A 20,173-nucleotide genomic window follows, 5' to 3' on the forward strand; every position below is an offset into this window, starting at 1 on the left:
ACAGCGGGGTCCCCTCGCGCTCGAGGCAGCCGCGCCCTCGGGTTAGAGCGGCGCCGCGCGGGGGGGTCCCGGCGGCATGGGACCCTCGGAGGGAGGGGGGGTCCCGGACGCCTGCGTCCCTCGGGGGCGGGGGGCGGCTGCCGGTCGCCTGGGTCCCCTCGGGACGGGGGTGGAGGGAGCTGGGGGTGGGGAGGGGGAGCCGGGGTCCCTCGGGGGGCGGGGGGAGGCTGGCGGACGGCCGGGTCCCCACCCCGGGCGCCTGGGTCCCCACCCCGGGTGCCTGGGTCCCTCCCAGCCGCGGTCTCGCTCGGCCCCGGCGCCGCTTTCGCTTTCGGCGGCGGCTCCGCCGCGGCCCCGGGGTCCGGGGGGTCTGGGGCCCCCGCTCACCCCTCCCCTCGGCCGGCCCCACCCCAGCTCGGCCCCGCCATGGACCCGGCCCCCGGCTCCGCTCTGGTAAGTGGGGACCCCCGCCCCCCCGCCGCCTCCCGTGGCCCCACCCAAGACCCCTCGCTCCCCCTCCCCGACCCCACTTCTCCCCGGGGCCCCCCACAGTCCCCCCACCCCAACGCCCCTGGACCCCGTGGGACCCCTCGGGACCTCCAATCCCTCCCCCAGTGCCCCCCCAGGTCCCCCACCCCCCGGTGCCCCCAGGTCCCCCTACCCCGCGGTGCCCCCCAGGTCCCCCTCCTGCTCCTCCTGGCCGTGCCCCCCGGCGGCTGCTGCTCCTTCGACTTCAACCCCATCAGCAGCACCTTCAGCACCCACGTGGACGCCCTGGTGAGACCCCCACGGGATCCCCACACCCAACCTCCAGGAACCCTCAAACCCCTCTGGGACCCCAGGGACCCCGGGGCCACCCCCAACCCCCTGAACCTCCCTTGCCCATCTAGACGTCCTGGTGAGAGACCCAGAATCCCTCCAGGACCTGCCCGACTTCCCCAGGACCCCCTAAACTCCTCTGGGACCCCCAGGAGGCCCCCCCAACCCCCTGAACCCCCTCACTTCTCGAGGAAGGCCCCACCCTGGGTACCCCCAACCCCCTGACACCCCCTGTGGATCCTCTGGGACCCCTGAGCCCCCCCGACCCCTGGATCTCTTTGGGGACCCCTTATGCTCTCCCTCGGTCCCGCAGACCCCCTGGCTGATCCTGGACTACCCCGTGGCGATGCCCAGCAACCTGGAAATGGTGAGCGAGAGCCCCCGGACCCCCGCGCGTGTCCCCCAACCCCGTGTCTCCCCTGTGTCATCCCCCTGACCCCCAACTCCCCTCCTGCACCCCCCTACACCCTCTGCCCCTTTGACCCCTCAAACTCCTGACCCGTGTCTCCCCCAACCCTGCCCTCCCTGCGACCCCCCCCCGCCCCCCCCCACAGCGGCGGCTCCGACCTCTGGGGGCTGCACTTTGGGGCGGCGGCGCTGGGGCGCATGGCAGGGGTGGCGGGGGGGGCGCTGGCCCTCCAGCTCCAGGCCGTCGCCGCCCACATCGCCTTTGTGGCTGAGTGCCACATCCATGTGAGTGGGGGTCCCGGGGGGCGTGGGGCACCTCTGAGGGGTCCTGAGGGGGAGCTGGGGAGGCTCTAGGGGTCCTGAGAGCAGATTGGGAGGAGCTGGGAGGCTGGGGGGGGCTCTGGGGACTCTGCAGGAGTCTGGGGTGGTCCTGGGAGGGGCTCCGGCAGTCCAGGGTAACTCTGAGCATCCTGGGGGGGGGCTCTGGGGACCTTGCAGGGGTCTGTGTGAGTCCTGGGGGGCCTCTGGGGGTCTCGGTGGGTGCTCTGGGCGGGGCTGGGGGAGCTCTGCTGTGGGGCATTTCTGGGGTCCCCAGGGCTTCCCAGGGGGCCCTGGGGGCTCTTCTGACGCCGGCCTCCAGGACCCCCAGGGCTGTGTCCAGCTGGAGACGGTGAATGTGTCGCAGCTGCTGGGAACCCTCGTGCAGCACCTGAGGGGGCTGCAGGGGCGACCCCTCCACTTCCCCGGCTGCGCCCGCCTGCGCTGCCGCCCAGGTACCACCCCAGGACCCCCCCGGGGACCCCCCCGCAGCACCCTTGGGACCCCCAACCCTCAGGGGCTCCCTGACCCCTTGCAGACCCTCCCCCGGGGGCCCCCCAGGGAGGGGGGGCGCTCCCCAGACCCGTCGCCCTGTACCCATCCTCAGGGATGTGCTGCCCTGAGAACTCTTGGCACCCCGCTGGGGACCCCCCTGAGTCCCCCAGGGGCTCTGTGCTCCATGGGGGTCTTCCCAGGAGCCCCCAGGGACTCCCCAAGCTCGTGTATACCCCCCCAAGTGAGGGGGATACCTCCCTGCAGCCCCTCAGCAAGCACCCCCAACCCCCGGGGACCCCCCCAAAGCTCCCCTGGGACCCCTCTGATCCCCGTCTCCCCCCAGGCCCCCCGCTGACCACCCCTGCGGTGCAGCATGAGGGGACCCTGGGGTCCAGGCCGGGCCCCCCCGCCCCCGGCATCCACGGGCTGGTGCTGCTGGGGGGCTCGGGGGGCCCTGGGCCTGGCGGCGGCGGCCTGGGTCCTGTGGAGGCGGCCCTGCGCCCAGGTGGGGACGCACTGGGAGCACTGGGAGCACTGGGGGCGGGTGGGGGCGCGGGGGTACTGGGAGCGGTGGGGAGGGGGGGGGGCATAGCGAGAGCAGGGCTCTGGGGCTGGCGCGGGGGCGCAGCGGGCACCGGGATGGTGGCAGTGGGAGCACTGGGGGGTGCTGGGTGCCCCCCACCCTCAGCCCCCCCCAGCCCTTGCAGGGGACCCTGGCATCCAAGCAGGATGGGACCTGAGCGGCCAAGCGGGGAGCCAGGGACGGACTCAGGTATGGGGGGGCCCTGGACACTAGGGTCCCCGGGGGGCGGGGGGCTGCCCAGATGCCTGGGCCCTCACCCCCGCCCCCCCTCCCCGTTCAGGCTGGCCTGAGATGCTGGTGCTGCAGGATCGGGGCTGCTGGAGAGATGGGGACCCCCCGGCTCTCCCCCGGAGGCACGGAGGGACCCTGGGGGCTGCAGGGGAGCCCCTCTGGGGGCCGTGACGGGACCCCCCAGAGCCACAGAGAGACTGGGGGGCCCTGGCCCCTCACAGCCACCCCACGGGGCCCATAAAGTTGATGTTGAGACGTTGGCTCTGCGCCTGGTTTGGGGGGGCTGGGGGACGGAGGCCGTAGCACCCCAAGCCCCCTCTGAGCCCCCTGCACCCCTCATGCACAGTGCCGGGAGGATCCTTGGGGCTCTGCACCCCCAAGCCCACCCCAGACCCGCCGTGAGAACACAGGGCTGGGGGGGCTCCCCACAAACGCTCTCGGGGCGGCCGCCAGCAGCTGCCCTGGCCTTGTTAGGGCCCAGCTAACGAGGCGCCGTGGCTGCCCCCACTCACGCGCTGACTCACGGGCCAGGGGCACCCACGAACGGGGCTGGGGCTGGGGGGGCTGGTTAGCGTGGGGGACCCCGCGCCCTCATCCCGCTGGCAGCATAAAGGGCCCCAGATGGCGCTGCAAGTGCTCCTGTCTGGGACTGGGGAGAGACTGGGAGAACTGGGATGTGCTGGTGAGAGGCACAGGGGACCTGGGAGGAAACTGGGGGGACTGGGGTGGGCTGGTGGGAAGCTGGGTGGACTGGGATGGGCTTGGGGGGACTGGGGAGAGGTACGGGGGGGGGGGGCTGGGATGGACGGGGCAAGTCGCAGTGGACTGGAGCTGTCGTGCCCAACAGGTCTTTATTGGGGCGGGGTCTCACAGGGGTGGGGGTCTCCGGTAGCACAGCTGGAGCTGGGGCCAGGCGGCCCTGCTGTGGGGCAGCCCCAGCCAGTGGCAGGGCAGGAGGCAGAGCAGGGCCAGCAGCAGCAGCAGCAGCAGCAGTGCCAGCAGCGCCCGCGGCGGCAGCAGCAGCCTGCCAGGAGGGAGAGAGAGGGGCTGTCAGCCGCAGGGCTTCGAGCTGGCGGCCGGGGAGCGGGGACGTGCTTCACGCCAAGCACACCGCGGGGCTGGCACCCCGGGCCCTGGCAGCGCTGCCTGCTGCGGGCAGGGGCTGCCTGCTGCTGGCCCTACCTCTCGCTGGGGCCTGGGCACTGTCGCAGCTTGGCCAGCTCCTCGCCGTCCCCCACCAGGGCTCTGGGCGCCACCATCTCCGCATCCTCCTCCTCCTCCTCCTCCTCCTCCTCCTCCTCTGCTTCCCCTGTCTCCTGGGCAGAGCCGCAGGCTGGGGGTCAGCGGCCGGGGCGCCCTCCCCAGGGCACCCGCGCCCCCACCCTTACCCGGCACGTTGCCTCAATCTCAGTGCCGAGCGGCTGCTCCAGGACATCGGCCTCACCGAGCGGGCACCACAGCCGCCTGCGTGAGGAAGAGGAGGTGTGAGGCACTGCAAGGCAGTGCCCGGGGGGCCGCGCTGGGTGGTGCGGTACAGCGGGGTGGGGGGCCAGGCCCTGCGGCGGGTTATGGCAACAGGGAGAAGCTGTCAGTGGCAGGCCAGAGGCATGGAGGGGCAGGAGCCAGCCCTGCGTGAGCCCTGGGGGAAGGCGCAGCCAGTGGCACCGGGCGCTTCCAAGCCAGGGCCTCGGCGTCCAAAGGTGCTGGCCACGCCCTGGCTGGGCGCGCAGCTGGGGAGCCCCCAGGGGAGCAGCCCTGGGGGAGCACCCCAGCTCCCTGAGCGGGAGAAACCCACGCCGCGCCGTGGAGGCACCTGGCCGGGGCGTTGGCTGCCACACGCCCCTGCCTCGCGGTGGTGTGACGGCGCAGCAGCGGGGCCAGGCTGGCAGAGCAGGAGCTAGCGGGCGGTTATGGGGCGGAGGCTGTGGTGCCCCAGCTCCAGGTGCCGCCGAGCACCTCCTGCTGCGGCGTGCCACAGCACGCTGCCGGCAGCCTTGCGGTGAGGGTCCACCAGGCGCCTCGCTCTGCCAGGGGGGTGGTGCGGGCAGAGGTGGGGCCCCCCCTTCTGCCAGTCCCGGTTTTCACCATTTGCCCCTTTTTCCCCACTTTTTAAGGCTTTCAGAGCCAGGCTGCCAAGCCAGCGGGATGCCGTGCAACATGCCTGGCGCTTTCTATCACCGAGGAGCCGGAGCTGGGCTCGCGTGCCAGGGCGTCCCACCCACGCGTCCCTCCTGGCCCAGCAGAGGCGGCGACGTACACGGCCCAGGCATCCTGCATCCGGCCCAGCTGGTTGCGGAGCCGCGTCGTCTCCAGCCGCAGCTCCTGGGGGAGACGGGCTTTTAAGACACCACGGGGCGTTCAGGCACCCTCCGCGCCGCTCTGCCTTCCCCGGGGCAGGACCGGGGGGGCCTAGTGCCGCAACAGGTTGCCAATGCTGGATGCTGGCTCTTTCCCGCAGCCCCCCGGCACAGGCTGTTTGGACGGTGCCTGCACCCCACACCACGGCCAGAGGAGCCGCAGGCTCTCCCTCTGCAGCAGGGGGCTGCGACCCCCGACCCCCAGAGAGGGTGGCCGCCTCGGGTCTCTGCCTGTGGCCCGTGGGCTCTGGCTCCCCCAGGCATGGGGCTCCCCGTGGCCAGGAGGGGTCAGGGGGCTGCAGCCCCCCTGGCTGGGGAGCATGACAGGGCTGGGTACGCTGTACCTGCACCACCCTGTCGTACTCCCCAAGCGCCACCGTCAGCTCCTCCACTTGCTGCCCTGCCTACGGAACAGGGTTGGTGGTGAGGGGGTGCGGGGCCTGGGGGGCTCCGGCCACAGGAGGGGGTTGCGGGGCGGCCCAAGGGCCGGTGGTGAGGGCTGACACGGTGGTGGCCGGAGCTGTGCGCGTCCCCGCGTGGTGCTCACCTGGGCAAGGGCCGCGTCCCGGGAAGAGAGGAGCGCTGTGCAGCGGCAGAGCCGGGCCTGGGCAGAGGGAAGAGGCTCGTTAGGCAGAGCGCGTACTGGCGGCTGTGCCGTGGCATAATGGCGGAGAGGATGGGGCTGCCCAAGGATGGGCAGCACCTGACCCTCTGGTGTCCCCGGGGCGCTTGCTGCTGGGTCGGGGGGCGGACACCCAAGGCGGGCGTTTGTGCTTAACGAAGCGCTTGGCATTGGCCAGGTGGTGTGGCTGCTGCCACTTACCTCCAGGTCGGCCTTCTCAGCTGCCAGTCCCTGGATCTGCTCCCTCAGCCCACAGCCCTCGGCGAGCAGCTGCCGCTTCTGCTCGGGGCAAAAGGGGCTTGTGTTCACTGTGACCCCGGCACCGCCGGGGCAACCGCCCCTTCCCTGTGGCCGCTGGCGGCATCCTCACCTCCTCCTGGAGGCTGTCGGCTCGCGAGCACTGGCACTGCTGCTCCTTTTCCTGGGGAGGGAAGGCACAGGGCCCTGAGCTGCTTCCCCGCGTGCCGGCTTGGCACCTCAGTGGCGGTTGGGCACTCACCGGGAGTGAGGAGGCCGGGCCTCTCACCAGCTGGCGTGCCTGCTGGCGGAGCTCGCTGTTCTCCTCCTCCAGCCCCTTCGCCACGGCCTTCAGGTCCTCGAGCTCCTCGGCGGCGGCTCTGGCCTGCTCCAGCGCCTGCTGGCTGCTACCGGGGACAGCCGGACACTGGCACTTTGGCGTGCTCCTGGAGCCCAGCAGCCCTGACCATCCCCATCCCTGGGGGTGAGCATCCACCGGCAAGGGGTGGCCGCCTGCGCCAGCACCCACCGCCTCCCCCTGCACCCCTGGGGGCCGGGGCGGTGTGGGGAAGCCCCCAGCCCTGCCCCGCGCTAGCACCGCACCATCGCAGCTGAGCCTTCAGCTGTGCCATCTCCTCAGCCAGACAGGCGTTGAGCTCCTCGGCCAACTCAGCATCCCGGTGCAGCTTGGCATTCTGGGTGGCCAGCTGCTCGGCGCGGCTGCGCAGGCTGGCGGCTTCGGTGCTGCTGGGGTGGGATTTGCTGCCGGTTTGGGGATACTCTGAGGCTGGGGCCGGCATTGCTAGGGGACCCCGGTGCAGAGCGTGGCCAGGACTGGCTCTATGTCCCTGGTGAGCCGGCACTTACGGGCTCATGATGTCCGTGTTGCCACCGTCGCCCTCGAGCTGCACAGCTGCCAAGGCCGTGTGTCCTTCCACTGCTGCAAGATAGGCACAAGGGGATTTTGGGGCTGCGCCGCACCCCCACCGGCAGCCCCGGCTGAGCAAGTGTCGGCACTGCTGGGGGACGGCGGGCTCTTTCCTGCGTCTGCCCCTTCACTGTCAGGAGGGACCCGGGGCCGGTAGCAACAAAACAACTTCCCCAGGTTTCAAAGTTATCAGTTCCCACCAATGCTACGCCTGCAAGCCAGTGCCCATGTGCCTCTGCAAACACCGTCACCGGCGCAGCCCGTATGCCAACCCGGCCGCTCTCCCCAGCAGGAAGGAAGGAGGTGACAGCTGCTGGTCTCACTGTGGCTGCGGCCAAGCCACCTTGTCGGGGTGGAGGGGGACGCAACCGTGCTCGCCGGGGCGAGGCAGATGCCGGCGTCCCCACCACGGCTCCTGCAACCCCGCTCCACCGGGCACCGATTCACCCTCCCTCTCCTCAGCCCCTTCCTGCACTGACACCCACCCGCCAGCACTAGGCCAAGGTCGCCTGCCGCTGCATCCTGCTCCTCGGCGAGCCATGAGCCCCTGGGGAGATAGGAACTGTTGGTTGCACTGGCCGGTACACAAGGAACTGCGTTCTGGCCCTGGTCCCCTGTCACTGACCCCTCCTGCTGGCATGACGTGATCCACTCCCTCATGACGGCATGGAAGGTGGGCAAGTCCAGCGCCATGCCCGCTGCCTTGGGGTCCAGCATGTGGCGCAGCACCCGCAGCTGGCCCTCCTCGCTGCTCTGCCCTGTCACCACCTGCAGGTACTCGACCACCTGCTGTGCCAGCACGGTCCCTGCGGCACAGGGTGGGATGTCGGTCTGTGGGGCTGCCCCCTCCTTCGCCCGTGGCTGGTGACCAGCTCCACGCACAATCCCCCAGAGCAGCAGCCGGGGTGGGACTGGGAAAGGGCCGTGCTATGGGGAGGGTGTGGGGCGAGGGGGGTTTGGCATGGAGGTGGCTTTGGGCCCCTGAAGGCCTCCCCGTCCCTGGGTGGGGGCAGGCTGCGAGCGGAAGGGGTTTTTCCGGCAGCCTCACGCGTGGCGGAGCTGGGTTAACCGCAGGCCGAGCCCTCGAAGGTGCCTTGAAGCCATATCCGGGGCTGTGTCCCCCCTGCACCGGCGCTGGCCCCTCGCTACCTGTCTGCTCAGTGTCACAGGTGGTAAAGATGCAGTTGATGATGAACTCCTCTGAGCAGCAGCTCTCGCCCTGGCGCGTGGCCGCGCTGCCCTGGGCTGCTAGGGGGGCAATGGGAGAGGTTATGGAGGGACTTGTCCCCTTGCTCCCTCACATCGCCGGCCAGCTGGAGCGGGTGGGCTGCTGGCCAGTACCCACTTTGTGACAGGTCCTGCAGGGTCTCTGTCTCCGCTGCCGGCAGAGCAGCCTCCCTGGGGGGGACAGCAGCGCCTGGGGTGCCGGGCGAGGGGGCTGGGGCCCCCTCCGCAGCCATCACACAGGAGATGGGGGCCGGAGGGGGGTGCTCGGGGGTCCCCTCTGCCCTGGGGAATGGCCGGGGGTCCTGTGGGCCCCCGTGGGCAGGGGCCGCTGCTGCTCTGAGGCGAGAAGAGGCTGCGGGCACTCCCTGAGGCCAGGTCGGGCCGAGCGGGGCAGCGGGAGGCTGCGGGGGACAGTGGGGGACACCGGAGGACACCGGCGGACACCGGAGGACCGCGCTCTCCTCACAGGGCTGGTGGGCGCAGCGCGAGCCGTTCCCGCCCAGGGAGCGAGGCGGGGAAAGGGGCGTGGCAGGGCGCGAGCCGTTCCCGCCCAGGGAGCGAGGCGAGGAAAGGGGCGTAGCGGGGCGCGAGCCCTTCCCGCCCCATAGAAAAGGGGCGGGGCGAGAGGTGCTCCATGCGGGCGGGAGAGTCGGGCGGCGCGAGTTCTGCTCTCCCGTCCCCGTCCCCGTTCCCGTCCCGTGGTGCTGCTTCCAGCTGGTTTTATTGACCGAGAGCCGAGGGAGAACAGAGACTCGGGAGCCCCGTGGTGCCCGCCCCGGCCCGGCCCCCCTCAGAGCCCCCGCAGCAGTTTCTCGTAGTCGGGGTCCAGATTCCTGACCAGGAACATCGACAGCATCAGCAGGCAGAGCTGGGGGACAGGGTAAGATGCTGCCCCATGCCTGACCCGCAGCCTCCAAACCACCCCATGGCCCCCCAAGCTGCCCCACTGCCCAGACCCGCTGTCCCCCAGCCCCCCAAACCGCCCCCCCCAAGCTACCGCACCACCCCAGCCTGCCCCATGGCCCCACAGCCCCCGGGGCTGCCCCCCAGCTCAGCCGCCCAGCCCGGGGCAGACCCCCTACCTCCAGCAAGCCGATGCCCAGGCAGAGCCCCACGACAGTGACCAGGTTTTCGGCCAGCCAGCCCCGGACGCCCTCAGCGCAGCCCTGCCGGGAGGAGGGTGACAACTGGGGGGCTGCTCGGAGCCTCCAGGCCACAAGTCCCCCCCTTGCTCTGCACTCCCCCAAAGCTCCAGGACCCCCTGATCCTGCCCAGTGTCCTGTGCTGAGCCCCCATGCTGCACCCACCGTGCCTCACCCTGGGGAAGATGTCCTGGGGGGCAGCCATGGGGCAGCGGCCGTGGGGCAATGCCAGGGGAGGCCCATGTGTGCTGTTGGGCGCTGGTGCCTCAAGGCAGGAGCAGGCGATGGCCCTATCCCCATCCCCGGGGGAGCCGTCGGAGAGGTTCCAGTCCTGGGGTCCATTCCATCCGCAGCAACTGAGCTGGGGGCAGGTGGTCAGTGGGGCAGCTGTGGGGCAGCCATGGGGATGGGGGACCCCCTGGGCCCTGTGAGGTCTCACCTGCTGCTGGACAGCATCCCAGCTCTCGTGGGGGTCCCCAGGCGGCCCCTGGGCCGGGTACCCCTGGATCAGCTCCTGTGCATAGGTGGCCACCTTGGTGGCCAGCTGCAGGGGGGGTGAGCACAGTGCACCACGGCTGCAGCATCACCCCATGGCTCTGCCCCATGGTGCCAGCATCCCCCCATAGCCCTGCCCCACGGTGCCAGCACCCCTGGCAGTGCTGCACTCACGGTGACACGCTGTGTGTAGATGATGACCCCCACCGTGATCTGGGCAGCAAAGAGCAGGAGCAGGATCCCGAAGTACTGGGGGGGGAAGGTGGGGGTCAGCCAGACCGCCCCCAGCCCCACAGCACCAGGGGAGTGCAGAGGGACCAGCGAGGTCCCCCCGCTCTCCCCTGCTGCCCCACAAACACAGGATGTGGTGGGACCACGTGGCCCCGCGGCCGCCCCAGGAAGTTGCAGCAGACCCCTCCCGGCTGGGTCCCCAACCCTCTGGCCCCCGACGGGCCCAAACCCCCTGGCCCCCCAGCCCCCCCACTCACCAGCAGCAGCATGGCCTTGATCTCCTTGAGGGCACCCAGGCACCCCAGGAAGCCCAGCAGCATCGTCACGATGCCGACCCCCGAGAAGGCGTAGGACCAGACCCGCAGGCTGTACAGTGGCGACCCTGGGGGGCGCGGGGGTCAGGGCGCCCCATACCTCGGGGGTGCCCCGCGGCTTGGGGTGCCCCACGGCTCGGGGTGCCCGACGGTTCAGGGGTCCCTTACCCAGCACGGCGGCGAAGCTCTGCCGGTCGAAGAGGACCCAGAGGCCGAAGGCGAGGAGGAGGCTGCCCAGGGCCTGGGGGGGCCGGGAGGGGCCCGGCCCAGGTCAGCGAGTGGGGGTGCTCTGGGGCCTGCCTGGCCCCACGGCTCCCGCAGGCCCCAGGAGACTGTTGGCCCCCAACCAGCCCCCCACAAAGCATGGCTGGGCCCCTGTGTCCCCCCTGCACCCCCGTGTCCCCCCTGTACCCCATGTTCCTCCTGCACCCCCAAGTCCCCCCTGTACCTCTATGTCCCCACTGCACCCCATGTCCCCCCTGCACCCATGTCCCCCCTGCACCCCCACGCCCCCCAGCCACACATCCCCCATCTCCCCCCTGTCCCCCACCCCACTCACGCAGAAGAAGAGGTTGAAGAGGAAGAGGAAGCACTTGGCAAAGCCGAGGCAGCTTTTGGGGTTCATGTCTGCACCCGGGGGGGGGGGCACGGGGTCAGCGCCGGCCCGGGGCCCGATCCGGCCCCTTCGCGGGGTGAAGCGCCCCGATCCCCCCAGCTCCCCCGGCCCCCCGGGCACCTGCGGCAGCGTCTCCCGTGGGCGGCCTCGTCCCCGGCTCCGTGTCGGGGCAGGAAGCGCTCGGGGCGGCGGAAGCTCCACGGGGGCGCGTCCCGCGTGGGGCGGCACCGGCGCCGGGCCGCTCCGTGCCCCCCGGACGGCACCCCCGGGACAGGGCCCCCATGGGCCGCCCAGGGAAGGTTTAGCGACCCCCCCACCCCCCCGCATCTCCCGGGGGGATCGCGCGATCGTGAGGATGGTGATGGTGAAGCTGAGGCACCAGGGAGCCCCTGCCCCAGGTTTTAGGGCCGCACCCCCCGAAGGGGGGTGGGCGGCGGAGCGGGGGGTCCGGGGGCGACGCCTCTGGGCGGCCCGTCGAGTCCCGTCCCGTCCCCGCCCGTCCCGGCTGATGCAACCGGTCGTGGCACGCCGGACCGTGTGAGCGGGGCTGCGGGGCGCGGGGGCTGCAGGGCTGGGGGGGCTGCAGGGCTGGGGGGGCTGCAGGGCTGGCTGGGGGGCTGCGGGTGCGGGGGCTGCGGGTGCGGGGGCTGCGGGGCTGGCCGCGCACCTGGGTCCTCCCGCAGCCGGGGGTGCTCCGGGAGGTCCGGGTTTGTGCTAAGGAGCCACAGCGGGGTTCGGGGCTCGCTCGGGGCTGGCACACTTGCACACAGGCCGCCGGCCGCTCTCACTCGCGTGGACGCGTGTGCACGGCTGCCGCTCCGCTCCGCCGTGCCGCACCACGCGTGTGCGAGGTCCCGCAGGTCACGGGGTGCGCGGGTGCGCCTGGCGCCAGCGTGACCGCGACGTGTGTGTGCGCTGCAGCCCCCTGCCATGCAGAAGGACCAGCCGGCGCTGGGGGGGGACACCGGGACCCTCCAGGAGGAGCCGCCCCCTCGCCCCGCCTGGACCAGTAAAGCCCAGTACATACTGGCCCAGCTGGGCTTCTCCGTGGGGCTGGGCAACGTCTGGCGCTTCCCCTACCTCTGCCACCAGAACGGGGGCGGTGAGTACTGGGGGGTGCTGGGAGGTGCTGGGGGTCCCGTCCCCCCCCCCTTACCCTCCCGTCTCACCCCCAGGCGCCTTCCTCCTGCTCTACCTGCTGCTCCTCTTCCTCCTGGGCATCCCCCTGCTCTTCCTGGAGCTGGCGGCCGGGCAGTGCCTGCGCCAGGGCAGCGTTGGTGTCTGGAGGACCATCAGTCCCCGCCTGGCCGGCATCGGGCTGGCCAGCTGCCTGGTATGGGGCTGGGGTGTCTCTGGGGGCTGGGGGGTTCCGGGCACCGCAGGGGGCTCAGGGCACCCTTGGTGGGTGCGCCGTGGGGGGGACTCATGGTGCTGCTGGGGGGTCCCAGGGTACCGTGGTGGGGGAGGTGTCAGCAGGGGACACTTGGGGGGGGTGGGGGGGTCCCTGGGTACCACCGAGACTCCCCCACAGCAGGGTCCCGGCTGACGTGCCACCCGCAGGTGTGCGTGTTTGTGGCGCTGTACTACAACGTGATCATTGCCTGGAGCCTCCTCTACCTCGCCCGCTCTTTCCAGCACCCCCTGCCCTGGCAGAGCTGCCCCAGTGCCGGCCCCAACCACACAGGTGAGGGTCCCCAGGGAGCCCGGAGCGGGGTGGGGGGGGTGGTGTGTCTTGGGGTGCCCTGGCCCTGCCGTGACCTGCTGTGTCCCCCCGCCCCAGAGCCTGAGTGCGCCCTGAGCTCGCCCACCACCTACTTCTGGTACCGGCAGACACTGGACGTCACCCCTGAGATGGGGGTCGGAGGGGGGCTGCAGCCAGCCCTGGTGGGGGGGCTCCTGGGGGCCTGGGCCCTGGTGGGGGCCTCCCTGCTCAAGGGCATCAAGTCCTCCGGAAAGGTGGGTGATGCAGCCCCACGTTGCTGGGGGGCTGCTGGAGCCAGGGGGGGCTACAGAGCCGGGGGATGGCAGGGGGCTGTGTGGTGCCGGGGGGTGCTGGGGACTGGTGGCACTGGGGGGCTGCCTGGCTCCAGCAGGCTGGGGAGGGCTCCGGGGTGCATGGTGTGGGGGGGCAGGCAGTGCTGGGGGGTGCATGGCACCGGAGCGGTGCAGGATTTGGGGGTGCCAGTGGCCCCGTGGGTCAGGCAGAGCCAGGGGTGCTGGTGGCCCCAGCGGCTCAGGGGTCCTGGTGGGTCGGGCAGAGCCGGGGGTCCCGGGGGCCCTAGCAGCTTGGGGGTCCCGGTGGCCCTGTGGGTCATGGGGATCCCCGCAGGTGCTGTATGTCAGCACTCTCTTCCCCTACCTCGTCCTCTTCTGCCTCCTGGTCCGGGGGCTGCTGCTTGAGGGGGCCGTGGAGGGCGTCCGCATCATGTTCACCCCCAAGGTGAGGCCCTGCCCCGGGGACCCCCAGCCCCTTTCGGATCGACCCCGCTCGCCCCGAGCCCACCCTAACCCTGCCTGTCCCCTCAGGTGTCAGCGTGGGGCACGGGCCAGGCCTGGCGGCAGGCAGCCACGCAGGTCTTCTTCGCGCTGGGGCTGGGCTTCGGCAGCGTCATTGCCTATGCCAGCTACGGCACGCGCCGCAGCAACTGCCACCGTGACGCTGTGCTGGTGGCCAGCCTCAACGCCCTTACCTCCCTCCTGGCCACCCTCGTCGTCTTCGCTGTCCTGGGTGCCCGCGCCACCCGCCGCACGCGGCACTGCCTCCACAGGTGGGGGGTGCCCCGCGGTTGGGGTCCCTGCACGGAGGTGGGGTCCCACGCTCGGGTGTTGCACCCGGCACAGGACCCTCCATGTCCCTGCGGCATCCCCCTCGTCTTGTCGCCCCCCGCAGGAACGCAGAGCTGCTGTCGCGGGCGCTGGCGGTGGGGGGGCTGCCCGAGACCGCCCGGCCCCCTGGGAACCTCACGGCCCTGCCAGCCCCCCAGTACAGTGCCTGGCTGCGGGGGCTGCCCCCGGCCCTGCGGGACGCCCTGGGCATCACCGACTGCCGCCTGGAGGAGGAGATGAACAAGGTGATGCTGGTGACAAGCCTGACACCGCTGGGGGTCAGGGCCCCCCAAACTGTCCCCCCTCCCCAAACCTGTCCCACATCTGCCCCCCAGCTGGTGGCACAGCTGAGATCAGGGGGCCCCCCTGGGCAGGGTGAGGGGTCCCCTGAGTCCGTCCCACCCCACACCCTGGGTGATCCCCCCCCAGACCTGTCAAGGGGCCTCCCCGCACCACTCCCTATCCCAAAACCAGGATGAGGGTCCTTACCCCCGCCCCCCTCACCTCAGGGGGTGGAGGGCCCGGGCCTGGCTTTCATCGTCTTCACGGAGACGCTGACGCTGCTGCCGGTGGCGCCACTCTGGTCGTCCCTCTTCTTCCTCACGCTGCTGGGACTGGGGCTGGGCACCATGTTGGGGATCGTCCAGGCCGTCCTCACGCCTCTGCTCGACACCTTCCCCGTCCTGCGCCGCCACCGTGCTCTGCTCACCGGTATGGCTGGGAGGGGACAACAGATGGGACAGGGGGCAGGGATGGGGGGGAGCCCCCCCAAACCGCTGCTCTGCCCCTCCAGTACTGTGCTGCACCGGGGGCTTCGTGCTGGGGCTGCCCTTCACCCAGCGCTCCGGCAGCTACTTGGTGGCCGCCTTCGATGACTACGTGGCCACGCTGCCGCTGCTGTCTGTGGCTGCCTGTGAGGCTGTGGCTGTGGCCTGGGTCTACGGGGCCGAGAGGTGAGGGGGGGGGAATCCCCTGTGCACCCCCCAAAACTCCCCCATGGCCCCCCTGACCTGCTCACCCCATCCTTCAGGTTCCTGGCTGCTGTGTGGGAGGTGACAGGCCACCGGCCGTGGCGGCTCTACGGGCTCCTGTGGCGCTTTGGCAGCCCTGGGGCCATGGTGGCCCTGCTGGGGGCCAGCCTGGGCCAGCTGGCCCTGCGCCCCCCCACCTACCAGGCCTGGGACCGTGCCACGGTGAGACCCCAAGCTGTGACCCCCCCCACCTGCCAGCAACCCGAACCGTGGCCGGGACCCCTGTCCCCCAAGACCTCCCCTGCCTCTTTGTGGCCCCATGGCCCCCCCCACCCCGAGACCTCCCCTGCCCCTTCGTGGTCCCACAGCCACCCCTCCCCCAAGGCCTCCCCTGTGCCTTTGTGGTCCCCCCAAGGGAGCCCCCGGCCCCCCTGACCTTCCTCTCCACAGGCAATGTCGTGGCGGCGGCCGTACCCGCCCTGGGCCCTGGCCCTCACCCTGGGGCTGATGGTGGTGGCCGTGCTGCCCATCCCCCTCGTCGCCCTGCGCCGGGTGCTGCAGCCACCCCGGGACCCCCTGGGGCCGCGGGACCAGGGGGGGGAGGAGGAGGAGGAGGAGGAGGAGGAGGAGGAGGAGGGGGAGAGTGCGGCCGACCCGCCCCCTCCCGCCGCCCCTCCACCGCCCCACGGGTCCCCTCACACCCCGCTTTGCTGCCCGGACGAGCGGGAAGGCACCCCATTGGAGGACGGCGAGGAGCTCTGCTTTCGGATTGGCCACGCTGCCTGAGGCGGGAGAGGCGCCCATTGGCGGCGTGAGGCGGGAAGGGCGAGGGGGGGGCGCTTCCCCGCCCCGCGTTGCCATGGGGACACTCGGCGGCCATGTTGAAGCGGGGCAATAAAGGGCCTGGAGGAGGTGGAGCGGAGCCGAGTCCTGAGGGGCGGGGCGGGGGCGGGGCGGGGCGGGGCGAGGCGAGGGGCGGAGCCGGGTCCCAGCCACACTGCTGCCCGTTTAAGAACACCGGTGGCGGGGAGTGCGTTACGTCACGCTCATGCCTGTCACGTGGTGTCGCCCGGCAGGCGTTGTCGCGTGACTTTTCCCCGCCCCTCCACGGGACCGGGGCGCGGTCAGCAGCCGCTCCTTCCTCCCGCTCCCCCTCCCTCGCGGCTGGTGTCACGTGACGCCGGTGTCCCGGACCACGTGGTGCGGGCGGCGATGGCGGCGGCGGCGGCGGCTCAGCGGGGCGGCGGCGGAGGTGGCGGCGGCGGCGGCGGCAGCAGCAGCAGCAGCAGCGAGGCTGGGGGCGGCTCCGGCGGCCGCGAGCCTGACCCGCCCCCGGGGGACGGCGGTGAGTGGGGGGCCTCCGTGGGGCTGGGGCCGCGGCCAGGCCCGGCGGGGGGGGTGCGGCCTGTGCGTGCCGGGGGGTGCCCGGGGCCGGTCCCCGCTTCCTCCGGGTCAGCGCCCCCCTCTCCGCAGGGGCCTCGTCGGACCAGCTCATGCAGACGGGGGAGATCCTGCTGCGGGGGTGAGTGGGGGGCCGGTCGGGGGGTCGGGGGCCTGTGGGGCCCCGCCGGGAGAACGGGCGTGGGGGGGCCTTGGGGAGTCCCCCGGCTGGCAGGGGGTCTGGGCGGGGGGGGCCCCTCAGGCGGCCACCCAGAGCTCTGGGGGTCCCTCCTGCCCCCGCCGCAGGTTCATCCGGGACCGCGTGGAGAGCTGTGGGGACAAGCAGGTGGTGGCCCTGAGCCAGGCGGAGCTGGGGGAGCCGCAGCCCAGCAGCCCTGACACCAAGCGCCTGAGCGAGTGCCTGCGCCGCATCGGGGACGAGCTCGACAGCAACGTGGAGCTGCAGAGGTGGGTGGGGCGCCGTGAGGGCACGGGGGTCCCCGGTGTCCCCCTCTGTGCTAACCGGCCCTGCCAACGCCCCCCAGGATGATCGAGCAGGTGGGGTGCCATGCCCCCAAGGAGCTCTTCTTCCGTGTGGCTGCAGAGATGTTTGCCGATGGCACCTTCAACTGGGGCCGTGTTGTTGCCCTCTTCTACTTCGCCTGCAAACTGGTGCTGGAGGTGGGCCCCGTGCCCCTCCCCTGTGTCGTCGTGTCCCCCTCCCCCCCCCTCCCCGCCCCCTCTGAGCCCCTGTCTCTGCAGGCACTCTGCACCAAGGTTCCTGAGGTGGTCCGGACCATCCTGGGCTGGACCATGGAGTACATGCGGGAGCACGTCCTGGCCTGGATCCAGGCCCAGGGAGGATGGGTGAGTCCTTGAACCCCCCGAGTCCTGGGGGGTGGGCTGAGCCCCATTTCGGACCCCTCTACGCACAGCATGGGAGGGCTGTGCTGCTTTTCTCTCCCGAACACTCTCTCGACCCTGGAGGTTTTAACTGTGTTATCCTGCAAGTCCTGCTCAACTGGGTGGAAGGAAGGGCCCCCCCTGTGACACCCCCTTTGCCTCTCACCCCACCTCCTGGCTGCCGCCCCCGCCATAGCCCCTGTTCTGCTTTGCACCAATGCGTTTTCCACCACGGGGAGCGGACCCAGGTGTCTGCTTCTGCCTGGGGGGGTGGAGGACTCTGACACGTGACTGATGCCCCTCCTTTCCCCCAGGAAGGGCTCCTCTCCTACTTCGGCACCCCGACCTGGCAGACCATCGCCATCTTCACTGCCGGCGTCCTCACGGCCTTGCTCACCGTCTGGAAGATGTCGTAGACTTGGGGGGGGGCCTGCAGCCTACCCCCCAGGACTGGCCCCTGCCGGCAGGGATGGTGCTGATCCCCCCTCCAGCCCCTTGGGCGCTGTGCCTTCCAGGAGGGGGGGGGCTTTTTAACAAACAAGACTTCGTTAGGAGTCGCCCTGGACTTTGGGGGGGGCTGAGCTGGGGGGACCCTCCCTCCCTCAGGGCAGCTGTGGCCCCCCCAGATGTCCCCCTGACAGTGTGCGAATGCGCCCGGGGGCCACGGCGGGGACCCTGCTGGATTTGGGGAGAGGGGGGCACACAGCTTCACCCCCCTGCCCCCCAGTCCCTGTGCTGAGGTCCCCCCTGATGCCCAGGGACGGGTGGCAGCGGCCCCCAGCACAGCCCCGGCCTCGCAGCGGTTTGACTCCAGGACTTGTGGTGCTTTGGGTGGGGTCCTGTGATTCCAGCCCCGCCCCCAATATAGGGGATGGGGGGTCTCTGTGATCTCCAAAAATGGGGCTGTTGGGCGTGGGGTGGGGGAGAGGGTTGCAGCCATGGCTGCAGGTCGGGTATTTATTGGGGGCTCCCTGCCCTGCGAAAGGCTCCCCCCCATGTGCAATACCCCCCTCCCTGGGGTGGAGACCCCCCTCCCTGGGGTGGAGGCCCACTCCCTGGTGGTGGCTCTCAGGGTGGGGGGGCTGTACCCCCCGTTTACACCCCCCAGTTTTGGAGGTCCCCACTTCACAATTAGTGTCCCCAGGGAGCTGGCCCGAGGTGGGGGCAGAGTGACCTCCCCCACCTCCACTTGGTGCTCTTTGGGGTGATGTCATGAAATGATGATGTCATGGGGGGAGCCCTCCCTCTGGCTGGGGGAGGCCTGCCTTCCCCCCGGTTTTCTTTTCTTTTGACACCCCCCCCCCCCCCCCCCCCCCCCCCCCCTTTTTGTATCTTGTTTTGTATCTCGCGTATTTTGATGTCTGGAAATAAAAGGGGAAATGGAGCCATGTGGTGCTTCGTGTTGGGGTGAGGCTGTCGGCGTCCCCCTGCCGTACTCTGCCTGTTGTGATGCCCTCCACCCCGCTCCCCCGAAACCCCCTTGGGGAGCCCCAAAGGAGTGTCACTGCACCACCCTGCCTCGCCCCACCCATGACAGGGGGGGACCCAGGTCTCTGGGAGCCCTGTGGGTCTCAGGCTGTGGGATGGAGAGGCAGGAGGGTGGGGGGCTCCTGGAGACCCTATGGGGGGCAGGTACGAGGGGGAGGGTGTTGGGCTGGGCATGGACACTTTCACTTTCATTTCACTTTAGCCATGTGGCTGGGGGGGGGAGGGGGAGGCTGGATGCCTGGGTCCCTTCTGGGGGTCTGGGAGGGATTGGGGGCATCTGTGGGGCTGGGCGAGGGTGGTGGCTGCTCCCTGTTCTCTCGTCTGTGTCCATTCCCCCCCCCCCCACCCCAGGCACTGAGAGCATCTCCTGCATCATGCGGATCGGGGGTGCCCTGCTCCGGGGGTGAGTCAAGGGGTTCCCCTGCCCGGGGACTGCGGGGGCCCCCCCTCACCCCTCGTTAACCCCGCTCCCTCCCCAGGTTTGTCCTCTGCCTGCTGGAGCAGGATGGGGGGCTGCCCCGGCAGGTCCCCCCTGAGGAGCTGGGAGGCGAGGCGGGGGAAGGGACTGCTGTTGCCTCGCTGCGGGCGGCTACCCTCCGTGTCTGGGGCCACCTGAGCCGGGACCCCGAGATGGACAGGTGAGACCCCTGGGTGCCCCACAGCTGCCTCCCAACCACCTCTACCCTCAGTCTCATCGCTGCCCCCATGCCCCCAGCCTGGTGGGGGCCCTGGCCGGCCGACCCCCCCTGCCCGCACTGGCTGAGGTCTCCGAGCAGCTCTTCCGGGATGGCATCAACTGGGGCCGGATCGTTGTCTTCTTCTACTTCACCTACCGGGTGGTCCGTCAGGTGGGCCTGGATATCTGGGTCCCCTGGGAGGGGCACCCAGACACCGGGGTCTCTGGGTAGAGTAGGGTGGAGGGGGTCCCCCCAGGGGCAGTGGGGTGTTTGGGGACGGGGGGCTTGGAAACATGGGCCTAGGGGGAATGACACCCAGCCTCCCTGGGTGGGGGTCCCCGGATGCCTGGGTTCTCTGGGCAGCGATGGATGGTGGAGGGGGAGTCTGACGCCTGGACGACTGGGTCCCCGCAGGCGCTGTGGGGTGACCACCCCCTTCGGACCATCCTCGACTGGGCCATATCCTTCCTGCAGCAGCGCCTCTCCGCCTGGATCCAGCAGCAGGGGGGCTGGGTGAGCGCAGGGGTTAGCCCCATGGTGGGGTGGGTGGGTGTGCGTGTCTGGGGCTGCCCCCCCACTGACCCCCCTCTCTCCTTGCAGGGCTCCATCCTCAGCTACAGCCCCCGGCAGCTGAGCCAGGACCCCCATGCCATGGGGAGCCCTGAGAAGTAAAGGCTGAAGGGAGCTTCCCCCCTGTTTCTGGAACAGCGGAAACCCCGAGTCAGCACCTCTGTGGGGCCAAGTTCCTCTTTTATGGCCCCTGGGGCTGAATCAGCTTCTTTCCTCCCCCCCCCCCTTCATTAAACTCCAATTAACGAGCAATTGCAAGCCTCATCAACCAGCTCAGGACCAGGACTGACACCCCCCCCCCCACCCCCGGTCTGCTCCCCCTGTCCAGGCTTCCC

General features: G+C 71.1%; 6 protein-coding genes across 37 annotated transcripts; 4 read left to right on the plus strand and 2 right to left on the minus strand.

The window, feature by feature from the left end:
* Position 1: 1 nt before the first annotated feature.
* FLT3LG (fms related receptor tyrosine kinase 3 ligand) lies at positions 2-3,109 on the plus strand. 4 transcript variants are annotated; one of them, XM_072847755.1, is made up of 7 exons: positions 2-41; positions 415-453; positions 1,133-1,186; positions 1,868-2,000; positions 2,384-2,545; positions 2,739-2,812; positions 2,904-3,109. In XM_072847755.1, exons 2-7 carry the CDS (start codon positions 427-429, stop codon positions 3,093-3,095), a joined length of 642 nt encoding a protein of 213 aa, XP_072703856.1. In that variant the 5' UTR covers positions 2-41; positions 415-426; the 3' UTR covers positions 3,096-3,109. The 4 variants fall into 4 exon arrangements, with proteins under 4 accessions (XP_072703856.1, XP_072703855.1, XP_072703854.1 ...); XM_072847753.1 differs by lacking the exon at positions 2-41 and adding an exon at positions 679-777 and having other exon boundaries at positions 392-453; positions 2,748-2,812; XM_072847752.1 differs by lacking the exon at positions 2-41 and adding an exon at positions 679-777 and having other exon boundaries at positions 404-453.
* Positions 3,110-4,149: 1,040 nt separating this feature from the next.
* Positions 4,150-8,934, minus strand: KASH5 (KASH domain containing 5). Of its 14 annotated transcripts, XM_072847730.1 has the most exons (13): positions 8,344-8,930; positions 8,148-8,246; positions 7,624-7,804; positions 7,484-7,545; positions 6,938-7,010; positions 6,674-6,832; positions 6,333-6,516; positions 6,204-6,254; positions 6,035-6,112; positions 5,759-5,815; positions 5,556-5,615; positions 5,016-5,176; positions 4,153-4,318 (listed from the first exon to the last, which is right to left on the minus strand). In XM_072847730.1, the coding sequence occupies exons 1-13, from the start codon at positions 8,456-8,458 to the stop codon at positions 4,195-4,197; spliced, it is 1,404 nt and encodes a 467-aa protein (XP_072703831.1). In that variant the 5' UTR covers positions 8,459-8,930; the 3' UTR covers positions 4,153-4,194. The 14 variants fall into 14 exon arrangements, 13 of the variants coding, with proteins under 13 accessions (XP_072703831.1, XP_072703825.1, XP_072703827.1 ...); XM_072847724.1 differs by having other exon boundaries at positions 6,204-6,516; positions 6,938-7,007; positions 8,344-8,934; XM_072847726.1 differs by having other exon boundaries at positions 6,204-6,516; positions 6,674-6,814; positions 8,344-8,931.
* A 20-nt stretch (positions 8,935-8,954) lies between these two features.
* Positions 8,955-11,839, minus strand: CD37 (CD37 molecule). Its single transcript, XM_072847736.1, has 9 exons — positions 11,691-11,839; positions 10,967-11,034; positions 10,576-10,648; positions 10,351-10,475; positions 10,037-10,111; positions 9,807-9,911; positions 9,543-9,728; positions 9,308-9,391; positions 8,955-9,093 (listed from the first exon to the last, which is right to left on the minus strand). Exons 2-9 carry the CDS (start codon positions 11,030-11,032, stop codon positions 9,016-9,018), a joined length of 792 nt encoding a protein of 263 aa, XP_072703837.1. The 5' UTR covers positions 11,033-11,034; positions 11,691-11,839; the 3' UTR covers positions 8,955-9,015.
* On the plus strand, positions 8,970-16,037 carry SLC6A16 (solute carrier family 6 member 16). 12 transcript variants are annotated; one of them, XM_072847720.1, is made up of 12 exons: positions 8,970-9,105; positions 11,945-12,125; positions 12,199-12,356; positions 12,584-12,707; positions 12,804-12,979; positions 13,353-13,463; positions 13,550-13,791; positions 13,914-14,094; positions 14,359-14,560; positions 14,643-14,802; positions 14,880-15,042; positions 15,271-15,735. In XM_072847720.1, exons 2-12 carry the CDS (start codon positions 11,954-11,956, stop codon positions 15,604-15,606), a joined length of 2,025 nt encoding a protein of 674 aa, XP_072703821.1. In that variant the 5' UTR covers positions 8,970-9,105; positions 11,945-11,953; the 3' UTR covers positions 15,607-15,735. The 12 variants fall into 12 exon arrangements, 11 of the variants coding, with proteins under 11 accessions (XP_072703821.1, XP_072703816.1, XP_072703818.1 ...); XM_072847715.1 differs by lacking the exon at positions 8,970-9,105 and adding an exon at positions 11,293-11,558 and having other exon boundaries at positions 13,550-13,828; positions 14,497-14,560; positions 14,701-14,802; XM_072847711.1 differs by lacking the exon at positions 8,970-9,105 and adding an exon at positions 11,299-11,558 and having other exon boundaries at positions 13,550-13,828; positions 14,701-14,802.
* On the plus strand, positions 16,024-18,408 carry BAX (BCL2 associated X, apoptosis regulator). Of its 2 annotated transcripts, XM_072847742.1 has the most exons (6): positions 16,024-16,165; positions 16,294-16,342; positions 16,507-16,668; positions 16,746-16,881; positions 16,963-17,067; positions 17,418-18,399. In XM_072847742.1, exons 1-6 carry the CDS (start codon positions 16,033-16,035, stop codon positions 17,517-17,519), a joined length of 687 nt encoding a protein of 228 aa, XP_072703843.1. In that variant the 5' UTR covers positions 16,024-16,032; the 3' UTR covers positions 17,520-18,399. The 2 variants fall into 2 exon arrangements, with proteins under 2 accessions (XP_072703843.1, XP_072703844.1); XM_072847743.1 differs by lacking the exon at positions 16,746-16,881 and having other exon boundaries at positions 17,418-18,408.
* A 36-nt stretch (positions 18,409-18,444) lies between these two features.
* On the plus strand, positions 18,445-20,132 carry LOC140644691 (apoptosis regulator BAX-like). 4 transcript variants are annotated; one of them, XM_072847737.1, is made up of 6 exons: positions 18,665-18,735; positions 18,943-18,994; positions 19,071-19,229; positions 19,307-19,439; positions 19,683-19,781; positions 19,869-20,132. In XM_072847737.1, the coding sequence occupies exons 1-6, from the start codon at positions 18,687-18,689 to the stop codon at positions 19,938-19,940; spliced, it is 564 nt and encodes a 187-aa protein (XP_072703838.1). In that variant the 5' UTR covers positions 18,665-18,686; the 3' UTR covers positions 19,941-20,132. The 4 variants fall into 4 exon arrangements, with proteins under 4 accessions (XP_072703840.1, XP_072703839.1, XP_072703842.1 ...); XM_072847738.1 differs by lacking the exon at positions 19,683-19,781 and having other exon boundaries at positions 18,483-18,735; XM_072847741.1 differs by lacking the exon at positions 18,943-18,994 and having other exon boundaries at positions 18,497-18,735.
* The last annotated feature ends 41 nt before the right edge of the window (positions 20,133-20,173 follow it).

The sequence above is a fragment of the Ciconia boyciana genome, chromosome 28, assembly GCF_034638445.1.
Source record: "Ciconia boyciana chromosome 28, ASM3463844v1, whole genome shotgun sequence".
Lineage (NCBI taxonomy): Eukaryota > Metazoa > Chordata > Aves > Ciconiiformes > Ciconiidae > Ciconia > Ciconia boyciana.